A 19,396-nucleotide genomic window follows, 5' to 3' on the forward strand; every position below is an offset into this window, starting at 1 on the left:
GGAGAAGCACAGTTCTTAAAGCAGCCAAAGTTCCGGGAATTTGGTTGCAGAGAGTCCTTGTCACAGGAAGAGTTCCCTGGGACTGCAGCACCACTTAGAGTATAACTGTGTCACTGCAACTTCGAATGTAACCAGGGCAGGCCAGCACCGCAAACAAGACAAACGAGACAAAACACAGCAAAGTATCCAGATGTCGGTAACAGCATGTGAGACTGGAAAAAGCAATGGTTGTTCCCGAAAAATGCCCCTCCCAACACTGTCTCTTTAAGTCTCATTCCCCAACAGTGTCTCTTTAAATCTCATTCCCCAGGTGAGCCTTGTGAAGAAGGATGGGGCGCCCTCCTCCCTAGTCGTCGGGTTGCCCTGAGCTGATCCCACCTCATCTCCATTCTCCGTGCTTGGGGATCGGGGGGGGGAGGTAACTGCTCATTGCCAGAGCTCCATTGCTCCTCTGCTCCGCTACCTGCCCTGCCCCCTCTCCTGGTCCTCCTGCGCCTCCTCCCCCACTCTTCCCAGGCCGAGGGACCCGGGACTGCCACATCCTGCTTCTTCGGTCATTTGTGTATTGGCCCTAGCTCCATCTCCTCCTCCTCCTCAGACTCAGGCTCCGATGGGGCCATGATAAGTAGCATGAAATAGGAGGCACTTCACAAAACCAAGAGAGAGTTGAAGGCAGTGGTGGGATTCAGCCGGTTTGGGCCGGTTCGAGCGAACCGGTTGTTAAATTGCTGGCTGGCCCCGCCCCTTCCAGGAGTCCCTATGCACCCCATTTTGGCTCCCAGGTAAGTACAGAGTGGCCTACTAGGCCCAAAACAGGGTGCGGGGGGTGCGGCATAGCCCCCTCCCCCCCCGTGGCCCATTTTTGCTCCCAGGAGGCTGCAGGGAGGCCTAATGGGCCCAAAACAGGGAGTGGGGGTGTGTGGCAGGGGAGTGCAGGAGGCTGAATGCTGCCTGTCACACCCCCCTGGCTATGCTCACCATGACCACACCCATCCAGCCAGTCATTAGTGCAGAGAACTGGTTGTTAAATTATTTGAATCCTAGCACTGGTTGAAGGCACTACCTGGCCTGAAAACTGACTTAGTTTTACACTGTATTTGTTTTCCTCTAGGAACTCGGGGTACTGTATGCCAATGTTCCATCCTCTTAATTTTACATTCATCAACAATTCCGTGACCTTGGCTGACTGAGCGTCTATAGCGAAGGCAGGAAATAAATAAGTACATAAATAACTCAGTGTGGACCTCAACACGAGTTTCCTCCATCCCGCCCTTACAGCAGAATCCAAATATAAGCCAGCTGTATACTCATTATGAGCCCCCCTCCCAGCCTATGACAGAGCCTCTGTCCTTTTGTGCCATGAAGCATATAAACACTGTAGTGTTTTCCTCTAAAATGTATTTAACATTTTTTTTAATATAGGAGGGGGAAGACAGGAGGTTTCCAAGGTTGGACAGCTTATTTATTTCAGATGGTCTGATGATTTTTGCCCTGAGTAGGGGAGTTAGACTAGGGCAGACTTGGTCAACCTGAGCCACTTTAAGATATGTAGACTTCAATCCCCAGAATTCCCCCAGCCAGCTTTGCTGGGTTTTTTCTTCTGGAGTTGTTCTGGGTCTTTTGGTCTGCTTAGGATGTTTTGAAGGCTTTAGTTGGCTTGTGTGCTATGCAGATTCTATGTGGTTGTAATAGTCTGTTGGTGGCTTCTGAGATAGTCTTGGTGTATGGCAGCGTAATTCTTTTTTAGGGTTTGTGTTAGTTGTGCTGTATTGGGTTGAGTGGTCAGGGACTTTTTGATAAAGCCGCATAGATATCCTCTTTTTTTTTTATTTGTCAAGAACGTATTAGGTAATTTATTTATTTATTTATTTATTTATTTATTTATTTATTTGTTTGTTTGTTTGTTTGTTTGTTTGTTTGTTTTTAAATTTGTATACCGCCCTTCTCCCTGAGGACTCAGCCAAGTAAAAACATAAACTACAAACTATAAACATAGATTGGATACATAAAATAGATACAAATAGAGGAAACATTAGGACAGGGACGGTAGGCACGCTGATGCTCTTATGCACGCCCCTTACAGACCTCTTAAGAATGGGGTGAGGTCAACAGTAGATAGGTTAAAATGTTGGGGCTTTGGGCAGTGGTGGGTTGCCCCCGGTTCGCACCGGTTCTATAGAACTGGTAGTAAAACCGGCGGGAGGCTCCGCCCACCGACCCCGACATCATCAAAATGCTTCTGCGCATGCGCAGAAGAGAGTGCATGCAGCCCCATTGCGAACCAGTAGTAAAGGTAAGTAGAACCGACCCCTGGCTTTGCGGATGAAACCACAGAGTCAGGTAGTGCACTCCAGGCATTGACCACTCTGTTGCTGAAGTCATATTTTCTGCAATCGAGTTTGGAGTGGTTCACTTTAAGTTTGTATCTATTGTGTGCTCGTGTATTGTTGTGGTTGAAGCTGAAGTAGTCATTGGTAAGTAGGACATTGTAGCAGATAATTTTATGAGCTACGCTTAGGTCATATCGAAGGCTGCGTAGTTCTAAGTTTTCTAAGCCCAGAATTTCAAGTCTGGTGGCATAAGGTATTTTGTTGCGAGCGGAGGAGTGGAGGACTCTTCTTGTGAAATATTTCTGGACACGTTCAATTGTACTAATGTCCGATATGTAGTGCGGGTTCCAGACAGATGAGCTGTATTCAAGAATTGGTCTAGCAAATGTTTTGTATGCTCTTGTTAGTAGTGTAATATTACCGGAGAAGAAGCTACACAAGATTAGGTTTATAACTCTTAATGCCTTTTTGGCGATGTTGTTACAGTGGGCTTTGGCACTTAAATCATTTTGTTGGAATATGTTGTATAGATGCTCTGTTTTCTTTTCCTGCTATTCCGGGTTGCTGCAGTGAATTTGGGCTCATCTAAATAAAGCCCTTACGCAGCTTCTCTTGTGGGACGTTGAGTTGTTGCTTCGGTAATGGAGAACCTGGTTAGTATGGGAGGTTTGTCTGTAGACTTGCATTTTTCGTTTGCCATTGTGGTCTCTGCTGATCAGGATGTCCAGGAAGGGTAGTAGCAAGTTGTTGTTTTCTTCTTCTCTAGTAAACTGGATTCCTTTAAGAATATTATTAATAGTTCTTTGGATGTTCTCTCATTTTATATTATGGTAAAGATCCATATTTTCAGATGTATTTGTGGAAGTGTTATGGCTTCTAGACATTGAATGATGACCTGCATTATAAGTCCTGAAAGCAATGATCCCATAGGTGTCTCTTCAATTTGTAGGTAAATTTGTCCATCAAATTGGAAGTATGTAGTTAAGCAGAGGTTTATGAGATCCATAATCCTGAATGTTTCGATCTTTGTGTATTTGGTTAAGTGAGTCAGGTGTGCTGTTGAGCAATGCGGTCATGGACTCTTTGGCTAATTCTGGATTTATAGACGTGAACAGGTCTGTGACATCAAATGAGACCATGATTTTGTCCTCACCTCCAAGCTGTCTAACAAAGAGTCTATTATCTGTGCTAGGGAGTGTGGGATTTGCTTTCTGTTTATATACAGTGGTTTGCTTTGCTGAGGTTGGTGAGGGTGTAGTTTTCTCCTTGCTCATTTGTTTATTTATTAAATATCAAATTTAGAAACTGCCCATCTCCCTCATAACGCAACTCTAGATGACGTACAAGTAAAATATAAAAGTAAAATATAGCATAATATAAATATTACGTTAAAGGTAAAAGTAAAGGTTCCCCTCACACATATGTGCTAGTCGTTCCCGATTCTAGGGGGCGGTGCTCATCTCCGTTTCAAAGCCAAAGAGCCAGCGCTGTCCGAAGATCTCTCCGTGGTCATGTGGCTGGCATGACTCAGCGCCAAAGGCACACAGAATGCTGTTACCTTCCCACCAAAGGTGGTCTCTATTTTTCTACTTGCATTTTTTACGTGCTTTCGAACTGCTAGGTTGGCAGAAGCTGGGACAAGTAACGGGAGCTCACCCCATTACGCAGCACTAGGGATTCGAACCGCTGAACTGCCAACCTTTCATTTGACTTCAGTCAAACAAAAAGCACATTCCAGCCATCTCTCTGTCAAGGCCATCTCCTTGGTTACGCACTGTGGCTGAAGGGGAGTGATCTCTACAACCCACGAAATTGCTTCGTTGGAGGATGTGACTGATGACACAACTTGGGGGGAGGGGGGGAAACAGGGTCAGAACCAGGACGTAAATTAAGTGAGGTCAGAGTTGGCTTCACTTGGAACGTGCCGACATGAAGCCTCTAATAAATAACTGGATTTCTTTTGAAGCTTGGCTCAAGACTCATGATTTAATTAGGGCATCGGTCAGAACCCTGACACATGTTTTATGTCGCTACAGGTTATCCTTGACTTACGAATACAGTTGTGACTGGACTGTCTGTGGCTAAGCAATGTGGCCATTAAGGGAATCATCATGTGTTCACATCCAACTTTATGACCTCTTTTGCCATGATTGTTAAGCAAATTACCATTATTGTTAAGTGAATCACATGGCCATTAAACAATTCTAGTGTATCCCATTGAATTTGCTTCAGAAGCCAGATGAAGATTGCAAATGGTGATCATATGACCCTGAAATGCTTCAACTACCAGAAATACATGTCAGGTGCCAAACACCCAAATGGCAATCACATGACATGGACCTGCAGTGGTTGGAAGTGCAAGGATGGGTCACAAATGGGTCATAAGAGCCGTGGTGGCACAGTGCAATAGTGCAGGCTAATTTTGCCGACTGCCAAGAGTTTGATTGTGAACAGTTGACTCAGCCTTCCATCCTTCCGAGGTTGGTAAAATGAGGACCCAGTTTGTTGGGGGGCCATATGCTGACTCTGTAAACCACTTACAGAGGGCTCTAAAGCACTGTGAAGCAGAATGTACGTCTAAGTACTAGTGCTATTACTTTTGCTCTGACCTGTGAACTTCAACATGGCTGGCTCAGGAATTCTGGGAGTTGAAGTCCACAGGTCATAAAGGGCCCATAGTTGCTCATTCCTGTGCTAAACTACAATCAGTGCAACCATGGCTTTACTGAACAAGCTGCAATTGGCTAAAAGATATTGTGGTTGGGCAGGCTGTGTAATCCCAGCTGCAGAAATTGTAAAGGATAAGGGGGCAGTGTGAAAATATATACCGGTATATTATTATTAAGAGCCTTGGTGGCGCAGTGGTTAGAATACAGTATTGCAGGCTAGCTCTGCCCACTGTCAGCAATTCAATCTTGACTGGCTAATTCAGCCTTCCATCCTTCCAGTAAAATGAGATTCGGGAGGGCCATAGGCTGACTCTATAAAACACTATGAAGCGGTATGTAAGTCTAAGTGCTATTGCTATTGCGAAATCATTTTTTCAGCACTGTCGTTAACTTTGGGCAGTCACTAAACAAATGATTGTATGCTGAGGACTACCTATATAAAGAAAATTATTAAAATGCAAAAACCAGGAAAAATGTATTTCGCAGTGGAGGAAGTTCCTTTTTGGAAAACTCTTCCTACTTTGAACAGCAATTCAAACTTTGACCATTTTGGATGACCAGGAGATCCAAATCTCCAAAGCTTGGGACTTTTTTCTTATTGCAATGACACACAACATAAATATATCCAGGCTCAGGGATGAAATCCAGCAGGTTCTGACAGGTTCTGGAGAACCGGTAGCAGAAATTTTAAGTAGTTCGGAGAACCGGCAAACACCACCTCTGGCTGGTCCCAGAGTGGGGGTGGAAATGGAGATTTTGCAATATCCTTCCCCCAGGAGTGGGGAGGGATTTTGAAGTATCCTTCCACTGCCACGCCCACCAAGCTATGCCCACCAAGCCACACCACGCCCACCAAGCCACACCCACAGAACCGGTAATAAAAAAAATTTGGATTTCATCACTGCCCAGGCTACCTCTTTTCTTTTCTTTTTCCTGCAGCCCACCCTGTTATTGTTCTCTATTCCCCAGCTCATGAATAAGGCTTAAACAGTCCTTAACTGTATTGATCTTAAAATAGTATTTTCCTCCTATTTTCGATATCTACCAAAGGCAGCTTCAAAGTGCGTTGAATCCATTCGGCTTTGTTGCTTGGAGAAAAATCACATTGTGTTTGCGTGAACTTGAAACTGAGGCAGGAGACAGATCCGCCGCGGAGATAGTACATGTCATCCCTCTATTGTTTTTCTGCTGACTCAAGGATGGGTGGAGGCTGTTTTAATTCAGATGAGAGGAAATCCCCCCAAATCCAGGGCTTTGTTGTTGTTTTTTGACCTATCTACTCTGGTGCTTTCCTGATGTGCTATACTAAATCAACCTATCTTCGCCAGCCAACCTAACCAATAGATGATGGGAGCTACAATCCTGGCAGGTTGATCAGAGGATTAAGAACAGCCTGGCAGGATTAAAAAAACACACACAAAAAAGCCAGGAAAATGTTAGAACCATAACATTGCTCAAGAGTTGCTGGGTTTGGTCCAAGGTTGTTTGACTCACTGAGAACCAAAATATTTTCTTTATCACAGTGGTGCTCCTGGTTAAATATTCTCGTAGATCTCTGGTGTGTATTCAGATAGCGGGATATCTGTAATTAGCAGAGGCAGCAGAATGAGTAAGTAAACCCATTTGCACTAGCAAGTTAAAAATCATTGTGTTGTTCCAAACTAGCCAAAACTTTGCATTCCTAAAATAAGGATCTTCTAATGGAATAAAAGATTCCATAGATGTTTGCTTCTTTTGCCAGTTTTTTTCCCTCCTTTTGCTCACAGGGCAGAACATGAAACTTAAAGTCTATTTATGAGAGAGAGAGAGAGAGAGAGAGAGAGAGAGGGAGGGAGGGAGGGAGGGAGGGAGGGAGGGAGGGAGGGAGATGGAGAATATAAATAGATAGATAAATAGATAGATAGACAGACAGACAGACAGACAGATTGATCGACAGATGTATAGATAGATAGATAGACATTAGATAGATAGATAGATAGATAGATAGATAGATAGATAGATAGATGATAGATAGATAGATAGATAGATAGATAGATAGATAGATAGGTAGATAGGTAGGTAGGTAGGTAGGTAGGTAGGTAGGTAGGTAGAAAGGCAGACAGACAGAGAGAGAGAGAGAGAGAGAGAGAGAGAGAGAGAGAGAGAGAGAGAGAGAGAGAGAGAGAGATAGATAGATAGATAGGTAGACAGATAGACAGAAAGGCAGACAGACAGACAGATAGATAGAGATAGATAGATAGATAAGTAGGTAGGTAGACAGACAGACAGACAGACTGACTGACTGACAGATAGACATATAGATAGACAGACAGAAAGATGATAGATAGATAGATAGATAGATAGATAGATAGATAGATAGATAGATAGATAGGTAGGTAGATAGATAAAGATATATATCTGAAGTTCTCAGCCACAAGGATGCAGATGGCTTTTAGAAACCTTTAAAAAAGGGTACTTTTGTGTGTGTGATATATAGTTTGGGCTCAATTGTGGTTCTAAGTTGAGGACAACTTGTAATGCATGATGAAGCTTCTGGGCATATAAAGCCTCAACTTCTCAATAGAAACCCAACTCTTTGAGTGTAGACCAGGGGTGTCAAACCGGATCTGACCCACAGGGTACTTTGATCTGGTCCACGGGGCCACCCCGGAAACAGCGAAGGACCAACCCACGATGCCTCTGCCGTGGGGGGGGGGGATGCACACGGCCCTCACAAGCTCCATTTTCGGCTGAGATGGCCTCCTGCAACCCTCTGCCAGCAAAAACAGAGCTGGGGGGGTGGGGTATGTGTGGCCCTCACGAGCTTCGTTTTTGCCTGGGACGGTCTCCTGCAACCCTCTGACAATGAGCACCACCAACCCCCGAGCTCCGTTTTCACTGGCAGAGAGTTGCAGGAGGCCGTCCCAGCCAAAAACGGAGCTTAGGAGGTTGGCAGAGCGCTAGGGCCACCACAGGTGCCCCAACACAACTGACATCAAGCTAGCCATGCCCTCTCTGGCCACACACACCCGGCCTCCCTGAGATCAAACACAACCCTGATGCAGCCCTCAATGATAGGAAGTTTGACACCCCTGATGTAGACTATCCACTAATTAGGAAGAATAGTTCTAACCAGCCTTTTCAGTAATGTCCACCCACATCTTTCATCCTTAGCAACACTAATTGAAGAAATTGTTCCCCTCAACTCTCCAGAATTCATTTGATCTGGGTTTTCTATCCAATCTTATGTCCTCCTTTTCAAGCTTGGTCCCCTTTTGAACAGAATCTAGACAGCCAAAAATGGAGACATGAAAGCTGTGAATTTCAGTATACCCACCTTTCTGGGGCTTCTTCAGATGGTCTGTATACTTCTGGCTGAAAGAAGAGATTGCAAAAATTAGCAGAATCCAAAGTGAAGATTTGCATCAAGGACCCTCTACTGGCCAAAAGGCAATGTGTAGATGATAAGCTAAAATCGAAGGGTATCTTCAACACACAAAAAAGCAATAAAGAAATGTTTCCATAAATAAATAGCCAGGAAGGAAGGGAGGGAGGGAGGGAGGGAGGGAGGGAGGGAGGAAGGAAGGAAGGAAGGAAGGAAGGAAGGAAGGAAGGAAGGAAGGAAGGAAGGAAGGAAGGAAGGATGGATCATTATTATACCATGATAATAGTATATTGAATGTCTATAGAGCCCAGCTCCCTGCCAAAGGAAGCTGATTTGGCTAAAGCTAAACCTCTTTTATTATTTATTTTATTTTATTATTTAAATTTTTATACCGCCCTTCTCACGAAGGACTCAGGGACTCTTAAATGGGACGTGGTGGCTCAGTGGCTAAGACACTGAGTTTGTCGATCGAAAGGTCAGCAGTTCAGCGCTTCGAATCCCTAGTGCCTCTTAGCGGGGTGAGCTCCTGTTATTTGTCCCAGCTTCTGCCAACCTAGCAGTAAAAGCTAGCGAAAGCACGTAAAAAATGCAAGTAGAAAAATAGGGACCACTTTGGTAGGAAGGTAACAGCGTTCCGTGCACCTTTGGCATTTAGTCATGCCGGCCACATGACCACGGAGACGTCTTCAGACAATGCTGGCTCTTTGGCTTTGAAATGGAGATGAGCACCGCCCCCTAGAGGCAGGAATGACTAACACATATGTGCAAGGGGAACCTTTACCTTTACCTTTAAACCTCTTAAGATTAAAAGCCTGAAGAGTTCCACAAATTTTTCTGGGTTCATTCATTTGTTCCAGAGGGAGGGAGGGAGTCCACAAATCTTTGTGGACAAGTCCACAAGTTGCCAAGTTTGGAGACTCCTGCCCTAAACTGTGTCCATATCCAATGTATTGATGTCCAGTGATTCATCCATCCAGATTTCAGGTAAGAATTTCAAGTCCCTATAACGGATTGCAGTGGAAGGAACCTTAAGGGATTTGTCATCCAACTCCTGTTTGAAGACCTACCGTGAAGGAGAACTCACCACTTCATAGGGCAGACCAATTCCTTGGCTGTCTGTTCACATATGGTGGCAGTTTCTATCTGGAATCAAATTTCTGCAGCCTCAACCATTTATTTTAGTCTTACCTTCTGGGGCAACAGATAATAAATCAGTCCCCACTTTTGTGGTGGGCAACCTTGATATTTAACAACTATTATATCTCCTATTGGTCACCTCTTCGGTAAGTTAAACATATCCAGATCATTCATTCATTGATTCTTTCATTCGTTCGTTCATTTGTCTCCCATCTCACATGATTGACACCAGTGGTGGGATTCAAGTAATTTAGCAACCGGTTCTCTGCCCTAATGATTTCTTCCAACAACCAGTTTGCCAAACTGCTCAGAAAGTTAACAACCGGTTCTCCCGAAGTGGTACGAACTGGCTGAATCCCACCACTGCCTGACACACTAATTGTTCCTCATAAGGCTTGGTCTCTAGACCTTTTGCTATTTTGGAACTTTTCACTGCATTTTTCCATGTCACTATCATTATTTAAAAAGATAAAGGTTCCCTTGTACATATGTGCTAGTCGTTCCCAACTCTAGGGGACGTTTCCATTTCAAAGCCAAAGAGCCAGCACTGTCCGAAGACATCTCCGTGGTCATGTGGCCGGCATGACTAAACGCCAAAGGCACACAGAACACTATTACCTTCCCACCAAAGGTGGTCCCTATTTTTCTACTTGTATTTTTTATGTTATGTGCTTTCAAACTGCTAGTTTGGCAGCAGCTGGGACAAGTAATGGGAGCTCACTCTGTTATGCGGCACTAGGGATTCGATCCGCTGAACTGCGATCGACAAGCTCAGCGTCTTAGCCATTGAGCCACCGCAGTTTGACTAATCCTAATGTCTTCCCAAGATCCAATTCATATGATTTCAATTTACCTACAACTCCTCCTCCACAATACCACCAGAGTAAGAATGATCAAAAATTGCAATATAATGCAAACCGCCAGTGGAATCCACGGTACTCCATTTATGTTGACTTTTGAGCATTGAGACGATAAATCATTTTTCACTGTCCCGATATCTAGGGAAAGGCAGAAAGAGAGAACATCAGCAGGAAAAAAATTAAAAAAAAGTACAGCATATCAAGGTTTATATATTTAAGATCCCATTATCCTGTCATTTCAAGCGAGGTTACATCAAATTCAGCCCTGAAATCCTAGAGAGATTCAAAACTTGAGTAAGTAGAATTATTTGCAGGGGTGAAAACCAGCAGGTTCTGACAGGTTCTGGAGAACCGGTAGTGGAAATTTTGAGTAGTTCAGAGAACCGGCAAATACCACCTCTGGCTGGCCCCAGAGTGCGGTGGGAATGGAGATTTTGCAATATCCTTCCCCCAGGAGTGGGGAGGGAATGGGGATTTTGCAGTATCCTTCCCCTGGAGTGGGGTGGGAATGGAGATTTTGTAGTATCCTTCCCCTGCCACACCCACTAAGCTGGGGACTACCTTAAAGGGACAGGCTGCAGCAGCTCCGTTCTGAATGGAGGGAGAAAAGTTAGCATTCTCTCTGTTGCATTTAACATTGAATTCTGTGGAATATCAAGCTGCCGGAAGAGGTGAGCTGTGACCGGCCAGGCATGGGTGGGGCCAAGGAGAAGTAATTACTATCGGTTCAGCAAACTGATGCCCATAATCCCTAGCGGTTCGCCCGAACCGCTACAAACCGGTAGGATTTCACTCCTGTAAGGGAGTCTGTCCATTATAGTCATAAGTCATAACAGTCATAAAATCAATTGGTTATGGGACTGATCTGATTTTACATTCTTTTTGCAGCATTAAGCGAATCACCATAGTTTTAAATGCAAATGCTCAGTTGCTAAGCAAGCATGGCAATCGTAAGCGTGGATCCATTTTTGTGATGGACACAGTTTTGCTGAAGTGTTGGTTTTCGGCAAAACCATTGTAAAACACAATCACATGACACCAGGGTTAAATGGCTGTAATTGCAGCCATGTTGCCAAGCAACCAAGTGTGGTCACATGATCATGGGGGGGAGGCGGCCATTGGAACTTCAGATCCGGGTCATAAGTTCTTATTTTCAAATAGGTTATAACTTTGAAGAGTCGCTAATAATGGAGTGGAGGGATTTGAAGGAAAGGACATAATTCCACATCATACTGTGCAATTTCCCCACTTTGTTCACACATATACATACACACAAATCCACACACACACATCATCCTTGTCTCAACACAGGCAGAGTAGAAATGGATTTTTTTTCGCCAAATGACAACGTGCAAAATTTAACATTGTTATCTATGTGATGGTATCCTTAATAGAATTCCCATTTTAGCCTTTGAGGAAAATTCAGGAACAAGCGGTTAAATATAAGGAATAAATATAAAAAGTTATATTGCAGTTTATAAATCTCTGGAAGGAAGAGGAATTTAACTATCAGATAATAAAAAATAAAATATCTCTGGTTGGAGGCAATCAACAAATTGGGTCACAATTCTTTTTTCTTTAAGTTTTTTATCCTTTGCTTTGCTTTTGGTTTCTTTTTTTATTTCTTTAAAGATTGTTTCATTTAACTTCAGGATTTTTAAACTGTATTTAGGTGATCTGTCAATATGTTATTTTGTATTTTGAATAATAATGATCAGTATAAAACCATAGAACATAAACTACAAAATAAATGAAAAAACAAAGCACAATTAATTTATGATGAGTAAAAACCGTGGGAGGAACTATGTTCTACAAACTTTTTTCCCCAAAGACCGCTGTTTCTACAAAACATGGGATTCCTTTCCTTGTCACATAGGTGGCGTTGTTTGACCAGAAAAGAAATAATACTTATACCCAGACTTTAGCAATAGAAAGAATGAGCTCTAAAAAAAAACAACAACCTGAAACATTCCAAAATATAGGTTGTCCTTGATTTACATTCACGGCTGAGTCCAAAATTTCCCTTGTTAAGCAAGACAATTGTTAAGTGAGTTGTGCTCCTTTATACAATCTTTTTTCCATTGTTCTTAAATGAATCACCCAAGTTGTGAATAGAATAGAATAGAATAGAATAGAATAGAATAGAATAGAATGGAATGGAATGGAATGGAATGGAATGGAATGGAATGGAATGGAATGGAATGGAATAGAATAGAATAGAATAGAATAGAATAGAATAGAATAGAATAGAATAGAATAGAATAGAATAGAATAGAATTTTTATTGGCCAAGTGTGATTGGACACATAAGGAATTTGTCTTGGTGCATACGCTCTCAGTGTACATAAAAGAAAAGATACGTTCATCAAGAATCATAAAGTACAACACTTAATGATAGTCATAGGGTACAAATAAGCAGTCAGGAAACAAAGTTAAGTGAATCATGTGATTTTCAAGTGACTCTACAAGGTTGCAAACGACAATCCCAAGACTCCCCAGGATGCTGCAACCATCATAAATACATGCCAGTTACTCAAATCTTGATCACCTGACTGCAGGGATGCTGCAATGGGCAAAAGTGTGAAAATTGGACGTAAATCAATTTTCACAGTCAATAGTCATTAATCTTAACAGATGTCAATTGAGGACCACCTGTATTCAGGAGGAGAAACCTACCCTGAAAAGAAGGCATTAAGGTACTACAAGTACAGTGATCATGATGATTATCCGTCAACTTGAACGTGATTTCGGTCTTCTGAGCAAAGCGACATTGGACGTGCTTCTTCATGGTTTTCTCCAAAGTCTTCTTTTTCACACAAATGTGGAGTTGAGAGGCCCTTTTCCCCTTAAATATGCTGGGTCTTCCTATCTGATCAGCATCCAGGATTTGTTTTCCACCTTCCCACCAGGTTATCACTTCCCTGTAGAATTCCTTGGATGGGAATAAACAGCTCAAGATGTAGCACATGCTATCAGCCTGATAGGACTCCAACCTTTGCTGACTGCCTGGAAGAGACATGTTCAACAAGAAATCAGAGTAGACAATTGCAGCTGGAGCAGAGCCAGCACTGGATTGTTTCTTTGTTTGTTTATATTTTAACCCACCTTTATTATTTGTATAGATAACTCAAGACAGCGAACATACGTAATACCAGGGGTGAAATCCAGGAGGTTCTGACAGGTTCTGGAGAACCAGTAGATGAAATTTTGAGCAGTTCGGAGAACCGGTAGCGGAAATTTTGAGTAGTTTGGAGAACCGGCAAATACCACCTCTGGCTGGTCCCAGAGTGGGGTGGGAATGGGGATTTTGCAATATCCTTCCCCCAGGAGTGGGAAGGGAATAGGGACTTTACAGTATCCTTTCCCTGGAGTGGGGTGGGAATGGAGATTTTGCAGTATGCCACGCCCACCAAGCCACATCCACCAAGCCACGCCCACAGAACCGGTAGTAAAAAGAAATTGGATTTCACCACTGCATAATACTCTTTCCTCTTCCTATTTTCCCCACCAAACAACCCTGTAAGTGGGTTGGACTGAGAGAGAGAGAGAGAGCAATTGCCCCAAGGTCATCCAGCTGGTTTTCATGATTAAGGCAAGACTAGAACTCACAATCTAAGAATCCGAATTCGTCTCTCCACATGTCATCCTTAGTGAACCGTTCAAACCAGTGTCTGCATTTCCTGCATCGGATGTTGAGAGCACATCTTTCTCTTTCTGTCCTGGCCACTTTTTACAGAGGCACAAATGAGGCGTTTTAACAAACTGCATCTTTGTTTGGTTTGGTGCTAGCAGTGCCTCAAATAGAAAGTCCCTACAGAGAGTGGTATGGACAGCCGAGAAGATTATAGGAAGCTTGCTTCCTGTTATTCAGGATACTGCTTATAGGTGCTATGTGCTTAGAGCTCAAAGCATCGTTAGAGACCCCACACACCCACTTCACGGTCTGTTTCTGTTGCTCCCCTCTGGGAGGAGCTTTCAAAGTATTTCTAGCATGACTACTAGCCAGATTCACTTAATAAACTTAACTGCAATGATTCACTTAACAACTGAAGGCAAGAAAGATCATAAAACGGGGCAAAACTCACTTAACATGTGTCTCGCTTAGCAACAGAAATTTTGTCATAAATTGTCATAAATCAAGGACTTCCTGTACTGCATTGAAATGTTTTTGGCCCAGGAGATGCTGCACTAATCTCAATTAGTGGAGGTTTTTTTGCCTCTGGTGCCAGGATAATTTGTCTGGCCTCAAGTATCTATCTATCTCAGGAGTGTCAAACTTGCCACGTTACATTGCCGTTACATGATGTATCATAACATTTTTCCCCTTCGTGGGGTTGGGGTGGGTGTGGCCTGGGTGTGACACATTCAGCCCGTGGGCTGCCAGTTTGACACCCATGATCTATCTGGTGACGAGTGGCGAAAAGCCTCCATTTTCTGCTTAGTCTGCAGATGTCTTAACTGTTGTGGTCTACCAGCGGCCAGCAGAGCTGGCAGCAGATTCGGACAATGGGGAGGTTGAGGAGGAACATAGGCCAGTCCTGGAGTCTGGGGAAGGCTCTGATGAGTGCTCTGAGTTGGAGGCAGAGAGGGGGCCAATGCCATCTGGTAGTTCTTTGCTGCCTCTGGAGTCTCCGGCGAGGCAGAAGAACAGCGTGAGCCTGTTCCCAGTGTGCGCATGTGCAGAGATGCCAGGAGACAGGAACAATTAAGGAAACAGGGTCGACTTGGGAGTAAGGCTTGGAGATTATTGGCCCCTCCCATAAGACATAAAAGAGAAGCGAACAGGACATGAGCTTTTGCAGGAAGCAATTAGTTCGTCTGGCCGATTCAAGATTTGAAACTTCTGTTTGTGACTCTGTGCCAAGTTTGGCCTTGCCCTGCGTATGGAAATTAGCTCTTCGGCAGCGTTCCACATGAGATAGGTGGGTGTTGATAACCTTCCTCTGAAAGACTCTTTATCAAGCCTTGCGGACTGTAAATGAAACTATGAATTAAACAGGCTTGCCAGGACAAAGTTTGTGCTGTTTAATTTCTAAGGAAGCTTAGGTCAGAACATTAACCATATTCCTCATTGTTAACAATGACAACAAATTCCTGTTTTTGGAGATCTGCCAAACCCTGAACAGGGGGTCGGACGAGAAGACCTCCAAGTTCCTTTCCATCTGTGTTATTCCGTTATAAGTGTGACCTAACCAGTTTCAGAAGAGCCTCAGGCATAAAAGGTGTTATTGGGATTTGACTATCTTTCAAATGCTACCTCACTTACTTCTCACCACCACGAGATCATAAAAATGCTTCATGTCACACCAGTAACGACCCGTGTCATTATCCTTCACATGGCGAAATTGAAGCGAGTTATTCTGAAGCATCTCGAGCCAGCTCCAGGCAACTGGAAAACGCTGTATACGGTTGTTGGAGAATTTGCGGAAGAGTAAAACTGTTTGGTGTTGCTGGACACAATACCACGATATTTCTTTACTCCCAGAACAAGATGGACATGGACAGGGCAACTCTAGGGAAGAGCCTCTCTCTGTGTATACAACTATGAGAAGAAAAGACATCATTAGGTCCCCAAACTTAAGAAGAGATTAACTAGCAAAAGGATGGGTAGGCAAGCTATGGCCCATTGACAGGATCATAAAAAAGACATTGAGATTCTAGAAAGAGCGCAGAAAAAAAAAAGTTTTTTATTTTTTTTTCTCATAAACATATCTTAAATGTACAATTTCTTATCTAACATACATATTTTCTTTTAACTTTCATACTAATATAATCTTCATCCTAAACAATTTAAGTATATTCGGGGTTGCTCTTCTACCATTTCATCTCCCTTGTTTTACAACAATCCTTCTTCTCCCTCTCCTCTCTTTCCTTTCCCTCCCATCTACTCTTCTACTTTCTTCTTTCTTCCTCTCCTTCTCTCCTTCCCCTTCCTTTCCCCCACACCTCCCTTCTTCCTCCCTTCTAACCTTCTCTCCTACTCTTGTTTCCCCTCTCTTTCTTCCTCTCCTTTTCCCTTTCTTCTTTCCTTCTCTCTCCTTCCTCTCTTCTCTCCTCTGTCCTCTCTCCATCGTTGTATTCATTTTCAATTTAGAATTTTCCAAAGTGGTATTCGAGCAATCCCCATTTTTACTTTCTTTTCAATCACTTTTTCATTTTACTAAATTCACACATATCATCATAAATGTACATTTATATAATAACATTTTCTTTCTCCCCCACCCTTTCCCCTTTTCCATTTACACAGGTGTCTTCTCTAAATGAAAAAAAAAAAACAATAGAAAGAGTGAAGAGAAGAGCAACCAAGATGATTAGGGGACTGGAGACTAAAACATATGATGAACAGTTACAGGAACTGGGCATAGCTAGTCTAGTGAAGAGAAGGACCAGGGGAGACATGATAGCAGTGTTTCAGTATTTGAGGGGCTGCCACAGAGAGGAGTGGGGGTGTCAAGCTATTTTCCAAAGCACCTGAAAGCCAGACAAGGAATAATGGCTGGAAACTGAACAAGGAGAGATTCACCCTGGAAATAAGGAGAAATTTTCTGACAGGGAGAAAATCAACCAATGGAAGAGCTTGCCTTTGGAAGTTGTGGGAGCTTCATCACTGGAAGCTTTCAAGAAGGGACTGGACTGCCATTTGTCAGAAATGGTGTAGGGTCTGCTTGGATGGGGGGTTAGATGACCTACAAGGTCCCTTCCAACTCTGTTAATCTGTAAATCTTCAAGTCCAAACCCTTGCTCAAGCAGGAAACTATACCATTTCAGACCAATGGTTGTCTAATCCCTTCTTAAAAACCTCCAATGTTCAAGCACCCACAACTTCTGGAGACAAATTGTTCCACTGATTAATTATTTTAACTGTCAGGAAATCTCTCCTTAGTTCCAGGTTGCTTCTCTCCTTGGTTAGTTTCCAGCCATTGCTTCTTGTCCTGCTTTCAAGTGTTTTGGAGAATAGATTGATCCCCTCTTCTTTGTGGCAGCCCCTGAGATAGCGGGAAATTGCCATCATGTCACCCACAGTCCATCTTTTCATTAGACTAAACATTCCCCGTTCCTGCAACCCCTCTTCATGTTTTAGCCTGTAGTCCACTAATCATCTTTGTTGCTCTTTTCTGCACTTTTTCAAGAGTCTCAAATATCTTTTTATATCATGGAAACCAAAACCGGATGCAATATTCCAAGTGTGGTCTTACCAACACATCATAAGGTGGTACTAACACTTCGTGTGATTTTGATTCTGTCCCTCTGTTAATGCACCCTAAGACTGTATTGACTTTTTTGGGGCTACAGCACGCTGCTGGCTAAGTGATTGTCCACTAGGACTCCAAGATCCTTCTCACAGTTACTGAATCATAATTAGTCTTGCAAACAGCCATCACTTGTATTGCCTACAATGAAGAATAGTTAGTGGCTCTCCAAGAAAATCTTTCCAGCCCTTCCTGGAAAAATTAATTGACGTGAAATCCTGTGGGTATTTTACTATGGCTCAGTTACCTCTCCAACTTGGTCCCCTCTAGATGTATTTGAGAACAATTCTCAGAATCCTGCAGATGAAAAGAATGATAGCTTTTTTTTCTATTGATCTTGGTGATTGCCTAGCTCAGGCTCCTACCCATTGCAGGAAGACACTAATTCAGCATCCTTGATAAATGATCATCCAGCTTCTTTTCAAATGCTGTCCCCACCCCCACCCCGGCTACCAGAAATCAGTCAGTTCCTGAGAATAGAATAGAAAAGAATAGAAAAGAATAAAAGAAAAGAAAAGAAAAGAAAAACAGTTGGAAGGGACCTTGGAGGTCTTCTAGTCCAATCCCCTGCTTAGACAGGAAATCCTGCACTACTTCAGACAAATGATTATCTAATATCTTCTTAAAAACTTCAAGTGTTGGAGCATTCACAACTTCTGGAGGGAAGTTGCTCCACTGATTAATTGTTCTACTGTCAGGAAATTTCTCCTTAGTTCTAAGTTGCTTCCCTCCTTGATTGGTTTCCACCCATTGCTTCTTGTCCTACCCTCAGGTGTTTTGGAAAATAGCTTGACTCCCTCTTCTTTGTGGCATCCCCTGAGATATTGGAACATTGCTATCATGTCTCCCCTAGTCCTTCTTTTCATCAAATTAGACATACCCAGTTCCTGCAACCGTTCTTCATATGTTTTAGGCTCCAGTCTCCTAATCATCTTTGTTGCTCTTCTCTGCACTCTTTCTAGAGTCTCAACATCTTTTTTACATCATGGTGACCAAAACTGAACACAGTATTCCAAATGTGGCCTTACCAAGGCATTATAAAGTGATATTAACACTTCACCTAATTTTGATTCATTTCAGTTCTTAGATGATGTTCTCAACATCTGGATCAGGGGTACTAAATTGGGGGATGGTGAGTCAACGCAATCTTTCTACTCTGAGAACATACTCTGAGAACATGAGAACAGTCTTCTGTCCCACCACCTCCACTCAACATGGCTTTTTGGGTGTCTCCGATTCTAACTCCAAAAGTTCTAAATTCAGGGGAGCCCACAATTCTTACAGATCTGTATTTATGGTTTCCCCCTCCTGCATCTTTCCCAATCTAAAAGGTAAACAAAATTCAGATAGTTCTTACAGTTGGCATCACAAAGTTGGAGAAGTAAGAAGAGGGTGGCCAGAACAGCTGTGGCAGTCCTAGGAGTTGGAACAACAGCATCCATTTCCGAGAAGAGATTCTTCCAAAGGACCATTATGCGAAACTGGGCTAACTGGGCTAAAAAAAATATTATTTTTTTGCTCTGATCCAGCGGAGGTTCTTTGTTCACATCCCCAGCATTATCTATTAGCTTACATTTATTTTGTTTCTAAAATACAGTCATGATAAAAGTTTAAAAAAAAAAACAACCCACCACAAAGAGCATAGACGTCCAACTGCATCTATATCCGGCACATTCAGAGGATACCAGATGGTGGAGCTTATCAAAAGGACATAAACTGCACCATAAAGGGAAGTAGTATGGAATGAGAGACATTTAATTGGTTATTTAAATGTCGAGACATTTAAT

At 42.9% G+C, this 19,396-nt stretch overlaps 1 protein-coding gene across 1 annotated transcript; it reads right to left on the reverse strand.

Annotated features, from left to right (window-relative positions):
• Positions 1–6,397: 6,397 nt before the first annotated feature.
• On the reverse strand, positions 6,398–19,090 carry LY6G6F (lymphocyte antigen 6 family member G6F). The gene is made up of 6 exons (XM_070933417.1): positions 18,967–19,090; positions 15,626–15,901; positions 13,036–13,365; positions 10,354–10,498; positions 8,316–8,353; positions 6,398–6,581 (listed from the first exon to the last, which is right to left on the reverse strand). Exons 1-6 carry the CDS (start codon positions 19,079–19,081, stop codon positions 6,535–6,537), a joined length of 951 nt encoding a protein of 316 aa, XP_070789518.1. The 5' UTR covers positions 19,082–19,090; the 3' UTR covers positions 6,398–6,534.
• Between the last annotated feature and the right edge of the window lie 306 nt (positions 19,091–19,396).

This window comes from Pituophis catenifer, unplaced genomic scaffold (genome assembly GCF_029215685.1).
Source record: "Pituophis catenifer annectens isolate HBS135680 unplaced genomic scaffold, rPitCat1.0.hap2 SCAF_2, whole genome shotgun sequence".
Lineage (NCBI taxonomy): Eukaryota > Metazoa > Chordata > Lepidosauria > Squamata > Colubridae > Pituophis > Pituophis catenifer.

Coding starts and splice junctions, on each gene's coding strand:
- LY6G6F (XM_070933417.1), bottom strand. CDS start 19,081: ATGGTCCTTTGGAAGAATCTCTTCTCGGAAATGGATGCTGTTGTTCCA. Junction 10,499..13,035: donor CTTAATGCCTTCTTTTCAGG/GTAGGTTTCTCC, acceptor GCCTTTCCCTAG/ATATCGGGACAGTGAAAAAT. Junction 8,354..10,353: donor TTGTGGAGGAGGAGTTGTAG/GTAAATTGAAAT, acceptor CTCTTCTTTCAG/CCAGAAGTATACAGACCATC.